Genomic DNA, 23,869 nt, shown 5'->3' with positions numbered 1-23,869 from the left:
TTAGCCAATTGCTACAATTGACTTCAAAGTCACAAAGTCATATTATTATTATTATTATTATTATTATTATTATTATTATTATTATTATTATTATAAATATACAAACCTAATGAAACCCAATATAGTTCTTTCAGCAACGCGTCAAGACATTCCAAATTATCCTGTGTGTGTGTGTGTGTGTGTGTGTGTGTGTGTGTGTGTGTGTGTGTGTGTGTGTGTGTGTGTGTGTGTGTGTGTGTGTGTGTGTGTGTGTGTGTGTGTGTGTGTGTGTGTGTGTGTGTGTGTGTGTGTGTGTGTGTGTGTGTGTGTGTGTGTGTGTGTGTGTGTGTGTGTGTGTGTGTGTGTGTGTGTGTGTGTGTGTGTGTGAATTTCTCAACCTACGGCTGTTGTGGTCATCAGACCTATCACACATCAAACACCAGCCTACTTCCAACTCAGCGATCAAACCAATAAATAATAAGTAACTGGTGTCATCCTCAGATAAGCTTAATCAAAAAGCTTCGAGCATGGAAGCTGAGAAATTACATCTCAACCAAGATCAACAAAAAAGGGGGAAAAAATCCATTTATTACATTTAAGTGCTATAGTTATAGCGCTTAAATACTATAAATAAAAAACTGTGTGTATAAATGCTGTAAAAACCAATGTTATTTAACCACAGCCATAAATTACCAACTACAGTAACTATTATTAATACATTATACAAAAAAAAAAAGGAAAATTTGTACGAATTTCATTGTTACAAAAAAAAAAAAGAAAAGAAATTAACTATATCTGTTGTAAATATGTAATTACAATATTATTATTATTATTATTATTATTATTACGTGACACCTCCATGGAGTCCAAGGACTCATCGTGGGATGGCACTCTACTGTACTTCGCTAATACATCTCATCCTCTCCACTACTAATTAATCCTCCAATTATGACACTACTACCATCAGCACCATCTATCGCCCATCATCACCAGCAACGGTATTTTTTGTCTGTAAATTGAGTGTGTTTCTGAAGGCCGATTTGTCTATATGCGGGATTTCTTCCGGAAACTCGAGTTTTCCGGGGATAAAAATTATATATATATATAATTGTTATTTGACATTTGGAAAAAAAAAAATCCTCTGTTTCATAAGTGGCGTGTTAGCCTAAATATATATATTTTTAAATATTTATTTTAGATATCCCGAATAATATATACTGCATATTTAATCTATTTTATATATATATATATATCTCTCTCTCTCTCTCTCTCTCTATATATATATATATATATAGATATAGATATATATATATAAAATAGATTAAATCTATATATCTATATCTATATCTATCTATCTATCTATCTATCTATCTATATATATATATATAGAGAGAGAGAGAGATATAGATATATATATATATAATAGATTAAATATGCAGTATATATTATTCGGGATATCTAAAATAAATATTTAAAAATATATATATTTAGGCTAACACGCCACTTATGAAACAGAGGATTTTTTTTTTTCCAAATGTCAAATAACAATTATATATATATATAATTTTTTATCCCCGGAAAACTCGAGTTTCCGGAAGAAATTTATATATATATATATATATATATATATATATATATATATATATATATATATATATATATATATATATATATATATATATATATATATATATATATATATATATATATATATATATATATATATATATATATATATATTATTATTATTATTATTCCCCGTGTCACTAAAATTCCCTGTTACAATTTTACAAACTTTTATCCTTTGTGTTTGGATAAAATTAAATGGTAGAGGTCGCTAGTGTTTGTTTAGTCCTATCATTAAACTTAGTCGTTTCTGTATCGAAAAGAAGCTTTTGAGAAAATTGTTCAGTTTGCAAGATACGCGCTAACTTTGGTTATAAATTATGTGCCAAACGATTGTTGTGTGGCTTGGAGAAATAAATACACACACACGCACAGGCTAAATGATAACAAACATACTAAAACGACAGTGGAAAGAAAGAACCAGAAGCAGCTAAACTAAAATCAATCATGTTTGTTCACAAGTTCCGAACCATTTATCACAAAAGTGATAAGTTTTTTGTTTTTTTTTTGCGTTGTCGTTTTACGCTACTTGAACAATTAACCACGTTCGTGGCTCGATAATGGGAACTACATTTAACTGGGTTTACGAAGCGTGAAAAGAATTTCTGGTAATAGGAAAATAATTGACTTGAACATAGTTGAAGTTTATTTTATTATAAACAAAAAACATAAGATAAAAAATATACAACAGGGGGAGGAATCCTATGGAAAAAAGTCAAAAAAATTTCAAATTTAGTATCAGATCGTTCCACACGGTAAAGATAGTAGATTATACACATCATTCAATTACAGATTTATTTTCACCCTGACGTCACTAACGCATGCGCTCCTCTTCATTTTGGTCATCCAGGTAGAAATAATGAGAATGAAATACTTTGAGTGCTTTTGATAAGTTTTAGCCACACCGTGACTAATTAATAGGCGTTTTTCTTCCTTTTACTGGTCAACCGGACTACAGATATGCTTATGGTAGCTGAGAAAATATTATAGAATTTTTTCCTTCCATTTTTTTTTTTTTTTTGCATAGAACTGGGTAGGATTGATATCTGTCCTGTATTACGAAATTAGGACGGGGAAACCACATTTATTGTCGGAAATATCCGCGGGATTTAAAGATCGAACTTGCCAATGAGAGGAATCACCGAAGACAACAATCACAGTAAAGATCTTTTTTTTTTTTTTTAGATTTCTTTACCACAATTAAGTTCCACAGTTTTTCCATCCTTCCCATTCTTACACCTTCTCATGGACAACTTGGAACAGTGGAACAGGTTACTTTCCTGGCGATATTTTTGTTTCCTGTTGGGAATATGACCACCCACCATCTATCCATTATAGTGGACTTTACACGGGATTGTTTCATTGGTGGAAAAAAGGATTCAAGTTCCAATCACGGAATGATATAAGGGCGGCAGTGAGGAAGAGGATTTGACCAATGACCATTGGATGTGCAACGCAGACGTTGAGAACCAAGCAGACGATAACCACTTGAACACTCCACAGCCACCATTTCTCCGATGTCATAGTGAAACTTTGTAGGGATCACGTGACCGTTAGCCGGTTCTCCAGGAAATTCGCAGGCTGGCTTACCTAGAATAAAATTCACGCAATGAATTGGATATCATAGGTCAAATACTTTATGAATCAAAATAAATGTGAAGCCCTTAAATGTTTAATAGATGAAAAAAAAAAAAAAAAAAACTATCGCATTACTAAATTTCTGATAGAGTCTCGTATATTTGCAATTTTTTTTTTTTGAAAATATAGATTTTTTTTTTTTTTAGGTCCTCAGCATACTTACAAGTAGGAGGAAGTTGGGACCATTCGCCATGATCGTTGCACACGGATACAGATTCTCCTACGATAACGTAACCCGCGTTGCAAGTATACTGTACAAAATCTCCAGTCAAATAACGACCAGTATCAAGGATGCGCCCATTCGGTGGTACAATTGGAGGTTTGCACTGGATGGCTATATGAAGATTAAGAGAGAAAAAAAAAATTATTAATAAATTTTTTTATTCTTATTAATATTTATTTCTATTTTATTATTTTATTTATTTTATTACCGTTTATCTATCTCTATCAGTTCCATCATCTACATATCGTATTATGTATACGTTGTCTTTGACTAAGAACGAGTTAGTTTTTCGTAATAACTACATTTTTCCTCGCGACATTATTGGAATGCAACGCTAGACAAAATAACAAATGGTTCGATTAGATCTGGTAGCTTACCTTCACAGAATGGTGAAACGTCTGACCAGGTCTGGTTTTTCAGGCAAACCACCGCTAACGGGCCAACCAATCGATATCCTGTCGGGCAAGTAAAAGATACTCTTGATCCGTATGTTCTGTTATGAGAACCTAGTCGGAGGTGGGAATCTTCGGCTGCTAAAGGTGGACACTGAATTACTGCAAAACGTGTATAAATATAAAATGAATACAAGCCAGACAGTTACTAACCTTTCTATATTTATATATGCACATAAAGCTTCAAAACTATAAAATAAATCGCTGTCTTATTCATAATAATATTGATTTACAAATATAAAGTAGAATATAATTGTGTTATTAAATTATTCCTAATAATAATCACAATAATAATTTACAGTGCAAATTTACACGAAGTAAATACTATTATTACATTATTAATAATAATAATTTTTGAGAATCAGAGAGTTTATTACTATACATAATATTGACATATATACAATATTAAACATTATTTCTTTTGCTATCTGTGCAAAGATTCAATATAAAGTGTTGGGTACATTTAATATTTCAATAAATGTATGCAATTCTTTTTAAAATTTTATTCAAAATTAATCATTAAAATTACTAATAATCAATTATATTAATATAATTATTAATTATATTAAATTTTATGATAAATTTTACATAAAAGATTCGTACACCCTTTTTTCAATAATCATAATTTTTATTAAAAATGAAAACTTTGAAGATAACTTTAGTTCTTTAGTTGGAATCATTCTATGGTATAAGATTATTTACTTGATTTAACTGAATTATTAATTTTTAAGGTGTCAAACGTGAATTTCCACGATATTCATTCAACCAATTAAACTCACAATATAATTGCAATTAAAAATACCGAAAGAGAAAGTTAAATACTTTTCATTAATATTTATTCCATATTAAATTTAAATATAGTTATATGTTTAATTTAATTTCAATAAAATGACCAATTTTTTTTTATAATTTGTTTATTTGTTCAGTGTATAAACCATTACCTATATTTGTTGTATTAAATGGATTTTAAAATATTGTTTGCAGAACTTTTTTAATACCGTTTATAGATTTAAAAGAATAATATTATTATTCCTTGAAATTAATATGAAATTTATAATATTAAATATTTTAATATTTTTTGTTTTCTATTTTTATATTAAAATATTAACTATTTTAATATTCGTTAATATTTATTTTTATATTCTCTCTTATTAAATTGAATATTTGATCATTTTGTTTCCTCCCATGGAAGCGGAAATGGCCTGCTTATTTGAGCATTGCTAATACCGGAAGAAAAAGTGCGGCTGTGAAAGAAAGCTACTTAAATTTTGATTTAATTTGACAGGCTCCTTGTAGAACTACTTATTTTGTTAGCTTAATTCAAAATTGTTTTCAAAGTTGCTAAGAGTTAATTTACCCGTTTCTCGATATCATTTTACTTTAAGAAATGTACAAAAATATTGATTAAAGGAAAACAGAGCGAGCAATAAAATGAAATAAATACCCACCATCACAGAAAAGACAAGCCAACAAAACTTAAAGAGATACAATTCAAAACTTAAAGAGATACAATTGTGCTGCCATCTAGTGCTGTTGCGCAAATATTTTTCTTCAAATTAAAATTAAATAGAACAAATAGTATAATTTTTATGCAGGTATTTTTAGTTATTCGTAAACTGCACTTAATTTACTAGATGACTTATGTTTACCGTTGCGATTACTGCAGTTACGATGACTTTTACCGTTGCACAGAGTGACAATAACATAAAGATTTGCCAAACATCAGTATGAAATTGTTACAACTCAGTCCATTGTAATGATAAATCAAATACATGGATTTCTAATTATTGCTAAGAATATCGAGATTCTATAATAAACAGGTATCTTGTTTAAAAGTGGCTTCGCTTTTGCAATGCCATTACACTTTTATCTTTTTATAGTACAAAGTATTATATCGATAGCCGATAACTAAACTTTCTATATTTTTTAAATTTATTTATTTCTCCTTCACGAAGGAGAACACAAAATTTAAGCTGTATCAATTCTGCATTTCTATAAAAATCTCTTTATTATACGTCATGCGCCACCTAGAATATTTATAATCATTACTTATATTTTTATGTATTATTATTTCTATCCTATTTTATAATATTGAATTTCTATTCTATTTTTATTTTTCATTGTCTCGCCATAAAGGATAAATTATATTTAATTACATTTTAAGTATAATTTATCCTTTATGTCGAGAAAATGAAAAATAAAAATGGCAACGAGAGTAGCTATTATTGTTTCAGTTCCTTCTCACCTGGCTAACATAAAAATAAATAATAAAATAAAAAGCAAAAAAAAAAAAAAAAATGAAAAGCAAAAAAAAAAAAAACTTCTAAATTTGTTTGAGCAATAATGTGTAGGTTTGATTTCTCGTATTAATTAATAAAACACAATAGAAATAATTTCAGAATAAATATCCCCTTAAAATCTGAATAGTTTGCATAAAATATTTCTTGCGGTAAATTCTACGCATGACCACTGACAAAGCAAACGATAGGAATGGGAGTGGGATATTTACACGTGTCACATTAAAATGGTGTCAGTTACATGAATGTAATTTAAAAAATGCCAGTTTAAAAATATTTGAAAAGGTGTCAACTTTTTTTTCGGTCAGCCATTTTTCGATGGCCTTGATCACGAAACTGTGGGTGGAAAAGGTTTCGATTTGAATTATATTGATCAGTTTTCGTTTCTGGAAATTGATGTGGTCGAAGATTTCGGCGGATGGGGAAATGATAGTTGACAGGAAACCGAATTCCAGAGGCCATATTGCAAAAATTTGAAAAACATTACAGTGGATCACTTTAACATATTGAACTAGAAGAAATGAAGACGTTATATCCTTTATAAGGCTTTGATACGCTCTACATCTGGACTACTGTGTTCATTGGTCCCCTGAGTTTCCCTTAGGGATCTAGAAATGGATGAGAGGATTCAGAGGCGGGTGACCAAGGTAGTTTGAGGTCTGTGGAATGCTTCATATGAGGATTAGATTGAAGACATATGGGTTACAAAAATTGATTGATAGACGGAAGAGAGAGAGAGAGAAAGAGAGAGAGAGAGAATATGAAAACATATAAGCAGCTAAAAGGGTTTTCTAGGCTGGATGAGGGAGAAAATGGCATGAAGGGAATGAATAAGGGGTCATCATTGCATATTGAGTAAAATTGTAGTAGGATTTAGATTTTTTTTTAATATATATTTTGCTACAAGGGTAGCATGAGTTGCCTACAATGGTTGTCTGTGGATTGTCGACCAATCAGTTTTTAAGGAGAGATATTGTGTGAATAATTTTGAGTCTTTTGGCGTATTGATAATAATAACTAATAATGATTTACTCGGAAACTGGCAATTATAACTGTTCATTTAAAATATGACACGAGATTGCAACATTATACACTGGTGTCCAAAAGCTAAGGACGAATTATTACCTGTACATGAAAAAATTTTCATGATTATAGCCAAATGTGGACATAAATTTATTGCCAGCATTTACACAAAAAATGTGTTATAAATTTCGTACAAATTAAATTGCAATACGTTTTTGGCAAAAGTTATAAATTTTCTAAAGTTGTTAAGGAATTAATGTGCAGCTTACAGAAAACTATGCGGAGAAAAATTTCAGTATGGAATATGTCCAACCCCAACTGCGATGCAGCTCTCACGACGTCGTACCATGCTTACTCCAAGTGATTCGGGAGTTCTTGAGGCAAACTGGCCCATTCCTCCTTCAGAGGAAGGATAAGGCTCTGCTCGAAATTCTGGAGGGGAATTTCGAGCAGCAATGAGTCACCCTACTGCATCCCAACTATAGGGTTCAGATCTAGGGAGCATTCTCGCCACTGAATTCGATTAATATCCTCGTTCTCCAGAAGTATCTCCACTGCGCGTGTATGATGCGGTGTAGTGTAACAGTCATCCATAAAAATGAATTCTTTGGCTACAGCACCACGGAACGATCGAGTATGGCCTTCAAAAACTTCGTTGTGACATTGTTCACCAGTCATAGTCCCTTTTTCCAGTACTTGTAGTTCAGTGCGTCCATTAAGCATAATGCCTCCTCGCACCATCACCCAAGCACCTCCTCGCACCATCACCTAAGCACCACTGCTTGGGTGATGGTGCGAGGAGGTGCTATCTATGATGATGTTGCTATCCATGATGATGAATATGATGCAGTCAATAATGATTTTATTATAAAATTATTAATATAAAATATATTTATTATTATCTATGCTCCAAATAATTTCCCATCTCTCTCTCTCTTTTTTTTTTTTTTTTAATATATTCATGACTAAAGTTTGGCTGGAAAGTTTACTATAAAAATCACGGTATATACAATCTCGTCACAAGTAATGCATTTTTTTTTGTTAATTTTTACAATTCGAACTCCTAAAATACCTGTGCAGTGGGGTGGATCATCAGACCAAGTTCCAGAAGCAGTGCATGTAATTTCTTCTGGACCGATAAGATTGTATCCTTCCATGCAAGCGAATTGGGCCTGGTTATGCATCTTATTTCCTTCAATGGTCATCACTCGATTAGTGTCCAGTGATTCCACAGGGGGACACTGAATATCTGAAAAAAAATAAAAAATAAAATAAATATATATATAAACTTTTTCTTTGTTTTGTATTTTATAATAATTTTAATTATCATTTTATAATTATTTTTATTGTATATTTTTAGCATATTGTTTTTTTGTTTATTTCTATCCATTCCTTCTACAAAAAAAGTTTCTGCGAACCACTCTTCTGTCCTCTTCCTTTTATTTTTTAAATTTTTTTTTATTAACTTGTTATACAGATTTTTTTTTTTTTTTTTTTTTCTGTGTGTGTTACGCATACTGAACTAATCGTGAGCTGGAACATGTTCATACTAGCGAACTCTGCGACCTCTTGCGAGTAAGTGGTAATTATTTATAGAAATGAAAAAATAATAAATACCTGCAGAAGGAGTGAAACAGAAAGCTCTGCAATCATTTTTTAAATGAATCGTAAAAAATATATATAATTTCCAAATGACTAAATTGAACGAGAGAAATGTCGAAAATTGAGACTAGTCAATTAAAATTAAGTGCGCTGTTTACAGACACTCGCTCACTTAAGCCTAAAAAAAAAAAAAAAAAAAGTACCAATTCCACGAAGGTGCCAAAAATAATTAACAAATTCTAAAGAAAAAAAAATATAGGAGCAACTTCATTTTAACTTTAATTGAGCTACGTATGTGAACTTAACGAACAAATTATGTTTTTGTACCACGTATTAAAACAGTTTTTGCTCACAATTAGAACTGCGTGTGCCTCGAGCAGACGATTTTTACGTTATACTGTATGCTAATGACGTCATCAGTGTATACGAAATTTCATGTTTATAATTAATGATGGAAAGAACTGCTGCTGATGTTAGTAAACTCGCAGGTATTTTTAAACTCCGTATTTAAATAATAAAAAAGAGCTCGATGTGATAATAATTGCAATAAATATTTTTACCTTCACGCTCGTGTAACAGTTGAAGTTTAACAATCTTTCATCCAATTAAAGATAAATAAAAATGTACTTACGATCAATAAGAAGAAAATAACGAGAGAATGACTGCACAGCACTGGTTAAAAATAAACAATCCCAATATGCCATTTTGTAAGCGATATAAAAAATACATTAAAGTAGGTGGCACTACTGTAATATAAATCTTTATTAATGACATCTTTTTAATATTTTTGTTGTACAGAGTACTGTCACCATTTTTTTGAGAGTGAAAGGCATTTTGTTATCTATCTACTTCACTAGTTGTTTAAAATCAAGCCAAAGTAATCAAAACACTGCGACAAGTATCTCCTGCCTGATAATTGCATGCATTCGCTTGCTTGTTTATTCATTTTGTGTGGGTGGGAAAGGGGCAAAATCCAGTTTTATGGAGAAAAAAACGTTGTTACCTCCGAGGAAACATATCAGCAATGCTTAAGATCTTTGATACTACGAAGAATTCAGGCTTTTTAAAGTAAATAATCTATAGACGACGGGAATTATTTAAAAATAACAATCAGTTTTACAAAAATTGTAATAATCAGTATTCAATTATTCAAAGTAATCAATTCTTTTTTTTTTTTCCTTCTTATTTGGGGAAAGTGTTTCGTGCACTCTTGGAAGCTTCTGCTCCCTCTTTTATATTAATCCCATACACAAGAGGCCGAAAAACCTATAAGCACATCACCACCGTCAGTTGCACTAAAAAGGGATGTTGGTTGTTTGGTTATTTTTAGTTGTTTGCTATTTGGTTGTTTAAAACTAAGCCAAAGTAATCAAGACACTGCGACAAGTATCTCCTGCCTGATAATTGCATGTGGAACCGGGGAGAAGTTTACTATCCGAAAAAACAAAAATATCATCATCATCAAATTCCTGCCATGTACCCTCAAGGGGTGTACAGGATATGACAGTACTACATGAAAAAATTACATCATTACCAACTTCCTATCTACAATTTTCCTCCAAATAACTTGTCAAGACTCCAACATTATCAGATCTTATATTTCTATCGTCTAAGGCACTTTGTACCGTATCAATCCACCTATATCTTGGTCTTCCTCTGGGTCGTTTTCCTGCCAACCTGGCAGACAACACTTGTTTTGCTAATCTTTCCTCTCCCATTCTATTTAAGTGACCATACCACCTGAGATTAGCTCTGCTAATGCATTCCTGGATGCTGACAATGTCAAGTTCTTTCCTAATATCCTCATTTTTAATATGATATTGCCATTGATGCCATCTGTTCATGCCTCTAATCTTTCTCAGGACTCTCCTACGTGTATCTGCGGTCTCTAGTCTTTGGTCAAGTGTTTTACTTCTGACCCAGCTCTCAGATCCATAAGTTAAAACTGGTTTGAACACTGTCTTGTATGCTAATTTAGTGTTCCGACTAATTTCTCTCTTATTCCATATGAATTTATTCAATTGACTTCCCACCATACCAGCTTTGTTGATTCTGTTGTCTATTTCTATATTTAATTTACCATCTTCAGTAAAAATCGTGCCTAAGTAACTGAAATGTTTTACTTGTTCCACAGGTTGACATTTTCAATGATTCTGCCTATTTTCATTGTCTTTGTCTTTTTATTACTGACCTTCATACCACATCTATTACAACAGCTATTCAATTTAGTCAGAGAATCTTGCAGACTGGTAACTGATTTATTTAGGAGTATAACATCATCCACATAAAGCAAAGAGCTGACATGAACATCTCCAATTTTGATATCAGGTTTAATACCACTTTCCTTCATAATGTGATCCATATAGATAATGAATAACAGAGGGGATAATGTACATCCTTGTCTCAGAACAGATTTAACATTAAACCATCTTCCTGTACTTCCTTCAATTCTAACTGCTGACTTACAACTCAAATAAAGGCTAAGTATTGCTTGATATAATGCCCCATTGACACCATATAACTGCAGCGTATTGAATAGCTTCTCTATTGGAACCTTGTCATATGCCTTTTCCAAATCGACAAAACTTAAATACAGATCTTTGTTATATTCCCATGCTTTCTCGACTATTTGTCGTAAAGTGAAGATCTGATCCTGACAGCCTCTATTTGGCCTGAATCCAGCTTGTTCTCCACCAAGCTTTTCTTCCACAATTCTTCTCAACCGTTTCTCAAGTATACTTGCATAGATCTTGCCAGGAACACTCAGTAAGGAAATACCTCTGTAATTCTCACATTCAGTTTTATTTCCCTTTTTATATATGGGTACTATGAGAGCTCTACTCCACTCATCGGGAATTCGTCCCTCAGTCCAGGCTTTCTGAACTATGCAGTGCAGCCACTGTAAGACTCTTATACCACCATACTTCAGCATTTCTGGTCGAATATCATCTACTCCTGCTGCCTTTCCACATTTCAAGCCTTTGATGGCTTTTTCTACTTCAAGTATGGATATGTATTCCTGACTGCATGCCTGGACAGTGTTTTTTATCACTGTGCTGTCATCACTGCTTGTTTCATTTAGCAGTTTTTCAAAGTAATTACTCCATACTTCAAGAATATCTTTTTCTCCTGTTTTCAGGTCACCTTTATCATCTCTAACTCCTTTTACAGCACTCTTTCCTCCATTCCTAAGCTTCTACAACAACCTTCAGAATATTTTGCCACCTTCTTGATATTTATTTTCTATATTCTTGCCAAAGTCCTCCCATGACTTTTGTTTAGCTAGTTTTACACAGTGTTTCGCTTTCTTACATTTGTCTCTGTATTCTCTAAGAGCACAATCTGAATTATTTGCCAGGACTTTTGATATGGTTTCTTCTTTTCCTTCACTGCCTCTTTAACTTCCTGTGTCCACCAGGGAGTTCTGGTTTTTTTATCTTTGCACACAACCTCACCACATGCCTCTCTGGCTGAATCAATCAATGTTTTCTTCAGAGTTTGCCACTGAATCTCCAAGGTTTGATTCCTGTTCTCGAACTCTTTCATTTTCTTTTCAATAATCTTTCTGTATTTTAGTCTACAGTTCACATCTGAGAGCTGCTCAACTTTTATTCGCTTTAAAACTTTCTTACATGTTATTCTTTTCAATATGAAATTCAATTTTATCCTGCTCAAGACTAAATAGTGATCGCTTCCAATTTCAAATCCTCTGTACACTCTGGGGTGGTTTAGGACTTGATGCATGTGTTAATGGGATGGCCCTCATTTCAAACACTTGTATTCAGCTCTACATAACTTTTGAGCATGTCTATATTTCTAACGTCTGTGACATTGACTAGACGAAGCTTTTTTCCTAAAATGTTCAGATGTGATCCTGAGCTCACCGATTAATGTTATATGGTAAATATTTTTGTAGGAGTTGTGAATCTCTACAAGGACTAGTGGCATCGGGCTCTTGTTAGCTCTTAACATTCTGCTAACTTTAACTGGAGGTAAATCGTGGTACAAAAGATCTGCTGCTATCTCCTCCGTGGTGATATCCTCTGACACACCTCGGAGTACCACCTTTAGATTTTTCTGAGAGTTAAGGGAGGATGTGTGATATTGTATACCCATCCATCCAGCGTTTTGGTTAATTTATGGTAGTCTTTTACTATGGCGGGCTGCCGTCATCCATATTTTTAACCCCTGAGTCAATAATGGGACCGTCTTCCTAAATCCCGTCGTCCCTGTGTTTCTGTTGTTTTACGCTTCTTGCGCACACGAACATCTCTACAATCTGTGGGCGCGGAAACCACAAAATCTAACTTTTCTTTCCCTGGAGTTGTGTCTTCACCCTCCGTGTCATGGAATACAAATTCAGGAAACCAGGCCACCCAAGTTCGTACTTTTTCAGTAGTTTTAATGCCAGTTTCTTATCAAATGTTTTTATGAAATTGTGGGGATTAATTTCACCCCTATTTATTGAATTATCTGAGATTTAGTGGAATACAAGAGTGTTGCTCCGTGAATAATCCTATAGACCCGAGAGCCTACTAGCAAAATCTCGTAAATCGAAAGACCTACCTGCAAAAATCCTGTAGATCCGAAAGTCTACTAGCAAATGTCCATGGATCAGACAACGCGTAGCGTAGAAGTGGGAATGTCGTGTTCCCATTTTGGTCTCAACTCAAATTTCCTACCTCCCTATGAAACCAAGTATCCATCACTGGCCCTCTTAGCGGGTGGGGCCTACACAGCCATTTGACCTCATGCACTTTTCGTGCAGAGGGGGAGAAAGTAGGTTTCGAGTTGGGTCGTAGCCAGTGCAATGTGAGGATCAATCACTAAGCATCTCTGAACATAAAAACGTGAATTGGATCCGCATGATCCAATTCCCAACCAATCTTTAGAAATCGCACAATCGACTCTTTCCAAATTCCCACCTCCGTGAATTTTTTTTTTTTTTTTTTTTTATGTGGGAGATGCATTTCATTGCCCGGTGTGCGAACACTTCCTCGCTTATAGGAGGCCTGAAGTGACTTGAAGAAGTCCCATGTTTGATCAGCGTTTCCGAATTATGTAATAAGTAAATAAATACAATAAAAATAATTACGGAAACCCTTGACCTATTGATGGTGCAATCAGAAAGTTATAGGGTCACCGCTAGGCGACACTGCTGCATTTAATAGCTCGCAACTGAGAAGCCATACTTCGTGAAGTATTGTACGCCCACAGTTCATAGAACCGGGGCTGGTAGATTGTAAGAATAGTCGATTCATGCTGAAGGGGAGAAAGAAATAAAGAATGTACGAATTGGTCACCAACACGCGAAATCACGTGCTTCATACGTAAAATTTTCCAACTGTTATACAAGCAACATAGTTAACTACAATGATCATAAAAGAGAAGTTAATTTTCCGACGTGGAATAATAAACAATTCATCCCACAAGACGGATTGATTACCCTATTATCGGAATGGATTCTCCTTCTTCTGACATGCGCACAAGTGTCAAAGGATTTCGCATTTGTAGGCGTACAGTACGTTTTGTGTTATTTGATTTTTTTTTTTTTTCCACAATCAAAATTTGACATTCAAAGAACAGAAAGAAACCTCTCAGATAATAATAATAGAAACCTGTAAGATAATAATAATCACTATTATAATTAATTAATTAATTAAAAAGTGACATCTATTCACATTTTTCTCCTTGTGTGTTGAGTTTACTGTAAGATGTATACAAAATACGTTCCGAGAAGCTTATGTGTTGTATGTGTTACCTGGTTGCAGGAGAAAACCTTTCACAACTGGCTGAGACTGATTAAACTTAACCGGTCAAAATGAAATGAAAATCAGACCGAATATGTCAATTTTCGGCAACCATTTTGAAAATTTTTATACCTACAATTTTTTTTCAAATTATCAAAGTTCATTTTTTCCCCGTTTCATTTAACTTTGAATAATGTTTATTGGTTTCGTTTTTTTTTTTCTCTTTCTACTGGAAATTATTATTAAACAATTTACACGCTCCGAATAATGCTTTTTAATTTTTATCATATATTCTCATTCAGTACATATGCGTGTAACAGTTGAAATATATTAAAAATAAGAATAAATAATAAATAAATATACTGTAAATTAAAAATAAATTGTATATTTTTAAAATTATCCAAGCAAAATCCTAATCTTAAATAGTTTATAAAAAATATGCAACACATAAAACATTTAATTAGAATAGGACAAACGTAATGTCATTTTGTATATTATCTTCATCTGCAAGATAACAATGCATGGTTGTACTTTTACCATTTAATTTATTATTTTCAGACGTCTGCGTTTTTGTTGAGAGTTACAGCAAGACTCTTTCGCTGTTTTTATTCTTACTTCATAGTTTCATACCCCCACCCCCACCATCGAATTAATTTCTTTCATACTTGGCACAAATGCACTTGGAAGTTTCCCAGAAAGAGACACATCGGTATACAGTATGTTTGCTAGAAAAACAGGCATTAGATAAAATCCTTTTTCTTTCTTTTCTTTCTCTTACTTTTTTTTTCTTATCAACATTTTAAATTGCAAATTAAAGTAAACAACAACATTCTTCAAAACGAGTCCTGTTTGATCTCGAATATATGCTGATTTTATTTTAAAATGTAAATCCTACGTAATGAATTTCTGGTTCTAAATTCTTTTCATGGAATCAACTACTTTTAATTCAAATACCGAATTTATTTCAAAACATATTTCGATTCCACATCGTGTTTAGCGATTTTTTTTGGTTCCAGTCCTGAGGAATAATAATAATAATAATAATAATAATAATAATAATAAAAATAATAATAATAATAAAATTAAAGAAAATATTTTAAAAATGTAATGTAACTATTTTTTATAAAATAACGTAGATTTTATAATTATATCTAGATTGATCAAATGGGGTACCTAAACTGGGTACCTTGTCCCTTGAAATGGATAAAATTCAGTATCGTGCAGTTATAAAATTCTTTGTAAAAGAACATTTAACGCCAAAAGAAATTCATTCAAAGTTCATAAAAGTTTATGGACACTCTTCTCCTTCGTTTTCGACAATTAAGAAATGGACTACAGAGTTTAAACGTGGCCGTACCAGCCTTGAAGATGATCCACGTGAAAGACGTCCAAAAATTGTAACAACACAAGAAATCATTGATCAAGTGCACGATGTGGTATTGAATGACCGAGAGTCAAAGTGCGTGAAATTGCTGAGACTATACGCATTTCAAAATAACGTGTAAGATATATTTTGCATGAAGTATTGCAAATGAAAAAGTTTTGCGCAAGATGGGTGCCGCGTTTGCTCACAGTAGATCAAAAACGCCCTTGCAAGAAAATCTCTGAACAGTGCTTAGACTGTTTTAACAAGAATAAAACTGATTTTGTGAGTCGATTTATCACTATGGATGAGATTTTGAATCACCATTACACACCAGATTCCAAACAGCAGTCAAAACAGTGGACAGAAATCGGTTTCAGCACCAAAGAAGACAAAGTTGATTCCATCAGAAGGAAAGGTCATGGCATCGGTGTTTTGGGATGCTAAAGGCATTTGGTTTATTAATTATCTTGAAAAGGGTAAAACAATAATCGGGGAATATCCGATCTTTTAACCAGACTAGACGAAAAAAAATTGTAAGGAAAGACCCAGTTTGCAGTAGTAAAAAATCATCTTTCTTCAGGACAGTGCACCTGCCAACAAAGGTATTTTGGAAATGGAAAAATTAAGGGATGTGCACTATAAATTGTTAGAACATCCACCCTATTCCCCAGATTTGGCTCCCTCTGACTTCTATCTCTTCCCAAAACTACAACTCTTCCTCGCTGGTCAGCGTTTTTCTTCTAATCAAGAGGTGATTGCGGCTGAAGAGGGGTATTTTGCTTATCTTACTAAGAACCACTACAGGAACGGGATAATGGCGCTGGAGCATCGCTAGTATAAATGTATTAGTCTTAAGGGAGATTATGTTGAAAAATAAAAATAATTTTGAAGTTATAGATTTGTTTTTTCATTGGTAGGCCGAGACCTTTTCAGATCACCCTCGTATAACTATTGGCAAATAGTTTGGCTACGTACAATTTACTTAGAAGGCAAAAAAATCTGTTGAAACGAAAAATCAAAATTGCGTTGATTATAGTTTAGTAGATGTGTTTCCATCGTTCAAATGGAACGACCACCCTGCTAAAGGGTTTTCGTTCTTGTATTATGTCTTGAATCGATGATATATGTGTTACTTAATATATTTTGGCTTGTTATTTGACCGGTTCGGTAAAATTCCTAAAAGGTTGCTCATGATTTTGATGAGATTGAGATTCGACCCAGGTCTTTCCAACGAAGGACATGCATCGTGCCTACTTCTCCAAGTTTGATTTAATTGTATTATATTTCGAGACTCAAAGAGTGAATTTATTTCTAGTGTGGACCATAAATTAAACTAGTTGTTATGTATATATATATATATATTTTTTATTTATTTATTTTATTTTATTTTTTTTTAATTTGAAACTTTTCTCTTCCATTATAATTCAAAAGTTTCTACGAGAAAACGTTTTTCAATTCAAATTATACTAAGGATTCCTTAATACACCATAAATGATCATAAATAATGAAAAAAGTAACTGTGTGTTTTGCATTTGTATATAGAAATTAATAGAAATTAACATTAACAAAGCTGTAGCTTTGGTTAATGTAGTACGGTTTTGTTCTTCTAGAAGTTTTTTTTTTTTTTTTTTTTTTTTTAACTTTAGAAATCAGAAAAATCAACCATGAAACTCCAGCGATTTCACATAAAAATAGCACAAAGAATGAGGAACACACAGTGGAAGTTATCTGCTGTTCTCTTGGGTCTATACACGCAGGACTATAAACATCGTAGCAATCTTTCAGCTATGATGAAAGTGGAGACTGTTACTAACCGCTTTATTTCCAAATAACTTACGGTTAGAGAGCGCTGCCGATTCCCTTTGGTAAATAGAAGGCAATAAGATACGATTATATAAAAAAATAAAGCCTGAAGTATAATTTACTGAATTTTTAAAATAAAAATACAACCAATGTATTTATTGTTATAAAGGCGCTATTTATAATATTTATTAATGAAATTATAAAGGATTTCTGTATTATTTTATGTTATAATTAATAATAAAATATTCCCTGTTATTTAGATCATATTCCAGTTTGTATTGGTTTAGAAAAATATATAAGAAACTGTATGTTCGACGCCTCTGTTGTTAGACGCAATATTTACATTTACACACTTTAACAAACGTAATGTTTACTTGTCATGCGCACTGATAATTTCGCGCATGCGTACTTTCTTGTAATGACGTGTGTTAACAGTTGGGTAATATTAAATTTCAAGGACTCGTTTTGCTTACTAAGAGGCCTTGATAATGCAGTATGCATAGATTACTTTCCATATTGCTTGTCATTTGATATGTTTGTTTTTTTTGTCCACTTCCTGTCTATAAAAAGTCAGAATAAAATAAAACAAGCAATATGATTGAAATAAATTTCAGTAATGTTTAAATGTCAGTTCGTTTCTTGTAAGAATATTTTAAATTTATATTTATATCCCTTTACATACTTCGTTTCATTAAGTTCTTCGTGCAGTATGTTTTCATTTATTTATATCAGCAACCACAATAATAGACTGTTTTTCCTGAGGGAATAGGCTTAAAAAACTCGCTGATTAATGGTTGTAATTTTGACAATAAATGGATTAGCTCTCTCTTTATTATAAATTAAGGCAACTTACTTCTTACTATCAGCCTGACGTCATTGTGTAGTCCTCGTGGAGTTGTACATGTGAATGAGCCCGTATCGTGCTCTTTAGCATAATAGACCGAAAGGCGATATTTCCAATTGTGTTCTTCAACAGCAATGGACCATCCACTGGGATATTGCCTGAATAGATAAATTATAACATCGTTTAACACTTGCGAATTACAAGAATAATAACAAGCATAATTACAGTGACGTGCATAAAAAATCACACCACAAAAATAAATAAAAAAAGAGGGAGAAGAAACATGAAGAAAATGCGAAAGAAGCGAATATTTACACAAGACTTATAAGCCATTCTAAATTGATAATTTATTTATATTATCATCATCATCTGTTCGCGCTATTGACTACACCGTATAGACTTTTTCAGGGCTTTCAAAAAAGAAATATAGTAAAAATATTTTCAATTTTATTACTATATTGTTTTTTCAATATTTTCAAATCAATTTTCAATAAAGAAAAAATTTCGCTTTTGTAAAGAAGACAAAAAATCTCATTTGTAAATAAAACAAATCAGTTTTCTTTACAGTTTTTTTTTTTAAAGATGGGATAAGGTGCTGTTAATCCATATTCTACCTAAGATTATATCTATACATGCAGGTCACTGAATTAAAAAACATTTGCAGATGCACGTAAAACGCCATTTACGCCATTTGCATATACGCCACATTTTGCAGCGTTTATGCAAAATGCTTAGTCACGTGTTTTAGGCAATGTTTAAGAACGCTACTGGTCAGCAATCGTCAGTAGCGTTGATCAATGGGAAAAACAAAGGATCTTTTCGGGGTTCGAAAAAGGGTTTATTGTGCCCATCTGTTGGAGCCACGATTTTTAAAACAGCAGAGTTGACTGATTTTTCAAAAGGTGAGATATCCCGGGTGTTTAATCAGTAGAAAAATAACCCGCATTGTTTGTATAAAAAAAAGCGTAACTGTGTTCCTAAGTCAGTCTGTCAGGAACGAAATCGCTATCGTCTGAGAAGGCTTGTATGGACAAACAGAACTTCCTGCGTGCAGCATTTGACTGAAGCATTTAATGAAGGCTGTTCTCGATTCATCTCAACAAATGATGCGCAGGGAATTGAAGAGTATTAGCAGTCGCATGCCTATACGGAAACCACTGATTTTTGCGACAACTAGAAAGTTCGTCTACAGTGGTGTCAGGAACACCGAAAGACTTTAAAAAAAAAAAAAAAAACTTATGTGGTTCAACGAGTCATGGTATAGACCTTATTTTGTACCTACTGTAGGCACTAAGTTTGGCGGGAGCCCCGTGAAGCAAAGAACCCAGCTTGTCTTGTAAACACGACTCAAGGTTGTGGTGTCATGGTGTGGAGAATGTTCTTTTGGTACGGAACGGGTCCCCTGATATTGGTGGAAGTTCGGGTATCCTCCAAGGAATATCTAAACATTGTTGTCAGTCAAGTCCATCCTGCAATGTTGATTTTTTTATCCAGCAGGTGACGATTGTTTCATGGACTACTGCTCCTGTCGCACAAGAATCGTTCAGCAGTGGTTTAGAGAACATAAATCCCGGATCTTAACCCCATTGAGAATGTATGGGATACGTTAGAAAAACAGATCCTGGAGCAAAGTCATTTCCCGTCAAATCTGAGCTAATTAAGGGACTATCTGGTGAACGCTTGGTATTCTGTAGATGTAGATGCACTCCAACACCTTGTGGAATCTATACCAAACTGCATCTGTGCTGTAATTCGGGCTAAACGTGGTCCAACATGATATTGAATGAAGGTTCTAATTGGTATGTGAATGGAAGTGGCGATATTAGGATCTTTTGCATTTAAATGGAAAAATATTCTCTTTTGACTTAATATGGAGTAAAATTCATGCTCATGCGCACAAAATCATTTCTTTTTATTAGACTTACTTCTAAAGAATTAATTAAAAATAACTGTTTTAAAAAATTAATTAAATAAAAAAGCAGCCATTCTGCTTATTCATGTATGCTGTTAAAAATCGCCTCAATAGAATACTTTTGGATTTACATGAGCATTATCGTCATGTATCACAAGAATTAAGTTTGTTGTACTCCGTTCCCTCTTCTAAATAAGTCATCGGCAAGTCAATCACCTTTTTTCCGATTGGTTTATATTTGTTTGGACAAAGTTTCTATTTGCATGTTGGGATCATCGGCTATTTCTTTTAGGTTTAAAATAACTTTTTTATGAATTTTGTTTTCCGAATCAGTAATTATCACCTTCCCCCCCCCACCCCCCGAAATGACCATTTGGTGGGTAGCGTTTGAATTCACACTAGAGGAATTCAATATCCTTAAGATTATTTCTATTTCATTTAAATATAATGTACATTAAATAGAGTGGCATCCCCGTCTAACTCACTGTTTTCAGATAATTTCTTCAATGTCAATTCAGAGTATTCAATATTCAGAATTCAATAAAGATACTAATTCAATTCCATCAAATTAGTATCTATATAGCATTATGAACCAAGGCAACTCTTTCATAAGCTTTTCTGGTAATTTTTTTAAACTTTTTTTTAAGTGTTTTATTATAGTTGGTTAAAAAACATGCCTGATCCATAATATCCTTGATTTTAATTTCGTACTGTATTTATGTTTTAATTAAATAATAAGTGAGAGATCGAGTCTATGACTAGTTCTGTAAGTTAACGAGGGTTATCGGGTTTACTAGACATTATTTTTTTTTTGGGGGGGGGGGATGTTTCACTGCTAAAATTTTGACGTCGACTGGAAAGAAAAAAAACTTTTTTTTTAAAAAAAAGTTATTATAACTGTTATAAAATTTTTCGATAATAATTTAACCTTTTCGTAGCTGTCCACGTCCACTGAGGATTTCCGTTTTGTCGCTGATATAGGCAGTCAAAATCGACGATGCTTCCTGGAAGAATGACCACTTCCCCGGATGTAGTAACTCCAGCATCTCCTGATACAATGTTGTATATTATAGTGGGCGGAGCATCAGCTAAATATATGAGAGACAAACTTCCTTAATTAACATAATCTACTGATTAAAAGATTATTGATATAACTATTTTAAGTCGAAAATTTATATTTTCTAAAAGCCTCCACGAAATACTTACTTGAAAAATTTCGTTGCAGCGTGGTAGGGACACATTGAGGCATAGCTGCACTCCATTGTCCATTCCTACATTTGATGGTAGAATTCCCAATAAATTTATACATTCCTACTTCCACACATCTTAGTTCTAACACACTACCGTGAGGAAGAGACATGTCGGATTCAAAAGACAGCAACTTTCCTTCGTACGATATTATGACTTCGGGATCTGGAGGTTTTAAAATGCAGTGACGGAGCATGGGTTGAAACCTTCCACTATCTGAAACACGAACGTTATAATTACACATCGATCGACATTAAACACAAGTGGAGAATTTATCATTTGCATATTGATTCAAAGTTAAGCTATAATTTTCAAAGAAACAGGTGTGTACGCATTGATGAGAAAAGAGCTGACGTATCAGACTGTGGTTTAAAGTTCCTCCGAAAACTGACACTCACTATGATCAAAGTTTGAAAATAAAAGTGAAGGAAGCGGTTTTAAACGTACTCCAGCTGACACAACAAACGTTTATTCATGATTGATGGAACACTTCGATGTCAGAAATGCATTCAATCTTCCCTCAACGTTGGATTACAAAAGAAGGTACAAAATAGCAGTCAGGATATTCCATACCGCTTTGAATGCCCTTTTTCTCAGAGATAACAGCCGTGCACGAAAGACGTATTTTATTAATGACTATTTTTGTTGTTCACATTATCAGCTTGTTTTTTTTTGTGTGTGCGTGTAATTTTTAGAACTACAGGCAAATACATATTTGTAGAGCATGAAAATATACTATCATAACTTAGCGAAAAATTTTCACTACATATTGTTGTATTTAATTCGCGTTCATACACTAATTATTAGTCATTTGTATTATTTATTTATTTAGTTATTCATTTTTTTACTCTCACAACTACCTATGGCAATCCGTTCCCCTCATTCACCACTCTCCAGGAAAAAAGTCTAGTCGTAACATCCTTACTAACGACACTCTTACACAACTTTCTAGGGTGACCCTTTTCCTCTACCTACTCTCCATGTATTGGAAAATAACTTTCACGTCAACTAAACTTTGCAACCCACACGCCATCAATCTATCCTCATAAGGAGCATGTCACCAGCTTGGTCATTCGCTTCAACCTTATTAAGAAGGATAATAATCTCTCTATCTTTACTTGTCAATGTATTCTTCAATATCCATTTAATCCTTTGAGCTATTTTGCCAACTTTTGCAATACGTCCTCTGAACTTCAAATTTCTGTCCACCATCATTCTCCCCCCCCCCCATTAGATGCCTAGCTTCATCAATTCTCTGTAATCTAATACCATCAATACAATACAAAGCATGTAATATTTTCATCCCGAAGTGGATTACCTTATATTTTGCAACACCAAGCTGATTACCATTGTCCTTTATCCATTCTACCAATTAATTTAAATCATCCTGCAGGATATCTACATTGCCTTTATCAAGTTTTGCACCGTCAGCAAACAAATGAATATCCCCCATCCCTTAAATCTTTCCCTATATTATTAATATACAAATTAAATAGTGGTCCGAGTAAGCCCTGGGTAGATTTCTCGCAAAATTGTTCTCAGAACACTTTTATATAAATCTAGGAACATGATAAGTGACATACGTTATATAGTTTTGCAATCATTACATTAATGCAGAGAGCATAACAGAAGCCTGCAACGTTTTAGCAATCACAGGCAACGTTTTGTTTATTTGTTTCGTACATGACTGTATGAACTCTCTGATATTACATGGCACCGCGATCGAACTTGAAAAGACAAGAAAAAAAGTAAAATAAGATCTCAATCTTAACAGAAATAAGTCATTCATATAGAATATAAGATTAAATATGCGGAATAATACTTTTTAAAAATTAAATGAATGCAAAAATTTTAAGAGATAAAAATAAGTTTTATAAGTAATTTTTTTTTTGTAAAATATTACTAGTAAATTATGCATTGCTATTTTGTAATTTAGAGGTTTTCTTACTGGTTTATTATCATTTCTGGTTTCGATTGAGAGTAATATTGTATCTAAATAATATTTATAATATTATTTCAGCTTAAAAAAAAAAAAAAAAACGTTTAGACAGAGCATTCCACTATAACACCTTAAACAGATTTCTTTACGATTTTTCCCTAAATTAT

General features: G+C 32.9%; 1 protein-coding gene across 1 annotated transcript in view; it reads right to left on the bottom strand.

Moving 5' to 3' along the window:
• Positions 1-2,238: 2,238 nt before the first annotated feature.
• LOC150098565 (locomotion-related protein Hikaru genki-like) overlaps positions 2,239-23,869 on the bottom strand; it is a 57,727-nt gene continuing 36,096 nt past the window's right edge. The window contains exons 3-9 of the mRNA XM_090405081.1: positions 21,722-21,979; positions 21,444-21,603; positions 18,613-18,761; positions 8,311-8,487; positions 3,844-4,020; positions 3,407-3,577; positions 2,239-3,195 (exon numbers count right to left, since the gene is read on the bottom strand). Of these exons, the coding sequence (XP_090261207.1) occupies positions 2,996-3,195; positions 3,407-3,577; positions 3,844-4,020; positions 8,311-8,487; positions 18,613-18,761; positions 21,444-21,603; positions 21,722-21,979 (1,292 nt within the window). The 3' untranslated portion in view covers positions 2,239-2,995. The remainder of the gene's footprint in view (positions 3,196-3,406; positions 3,578-3,843; positions 4,021-8,310; positions 8,488-18,612; positions 18,762-21,443; positions 21,604-21,721; positions 21,980-23,869) is intronic.

Source organism: Typopeltis vanoorti, chromosome 15 (assembly GCF_054136105.1).
Source record: "Typopeltis vanoorti isolate ZY-2024b chromosome 15, IOZ_Tvanoo_1.0, whole genome shotgun sequence".
In the NCBI taxonomy this organism is placed as follows: Eukaryota; Metazoa; Arthropoda; class Arachnida; order Uropygi; family Thelyphonidae; genus Typopeltis; species Typopeltis vanoorti.
This window is presented reverse-complemented; position numbering and strand designations above follow the sequence as displayed.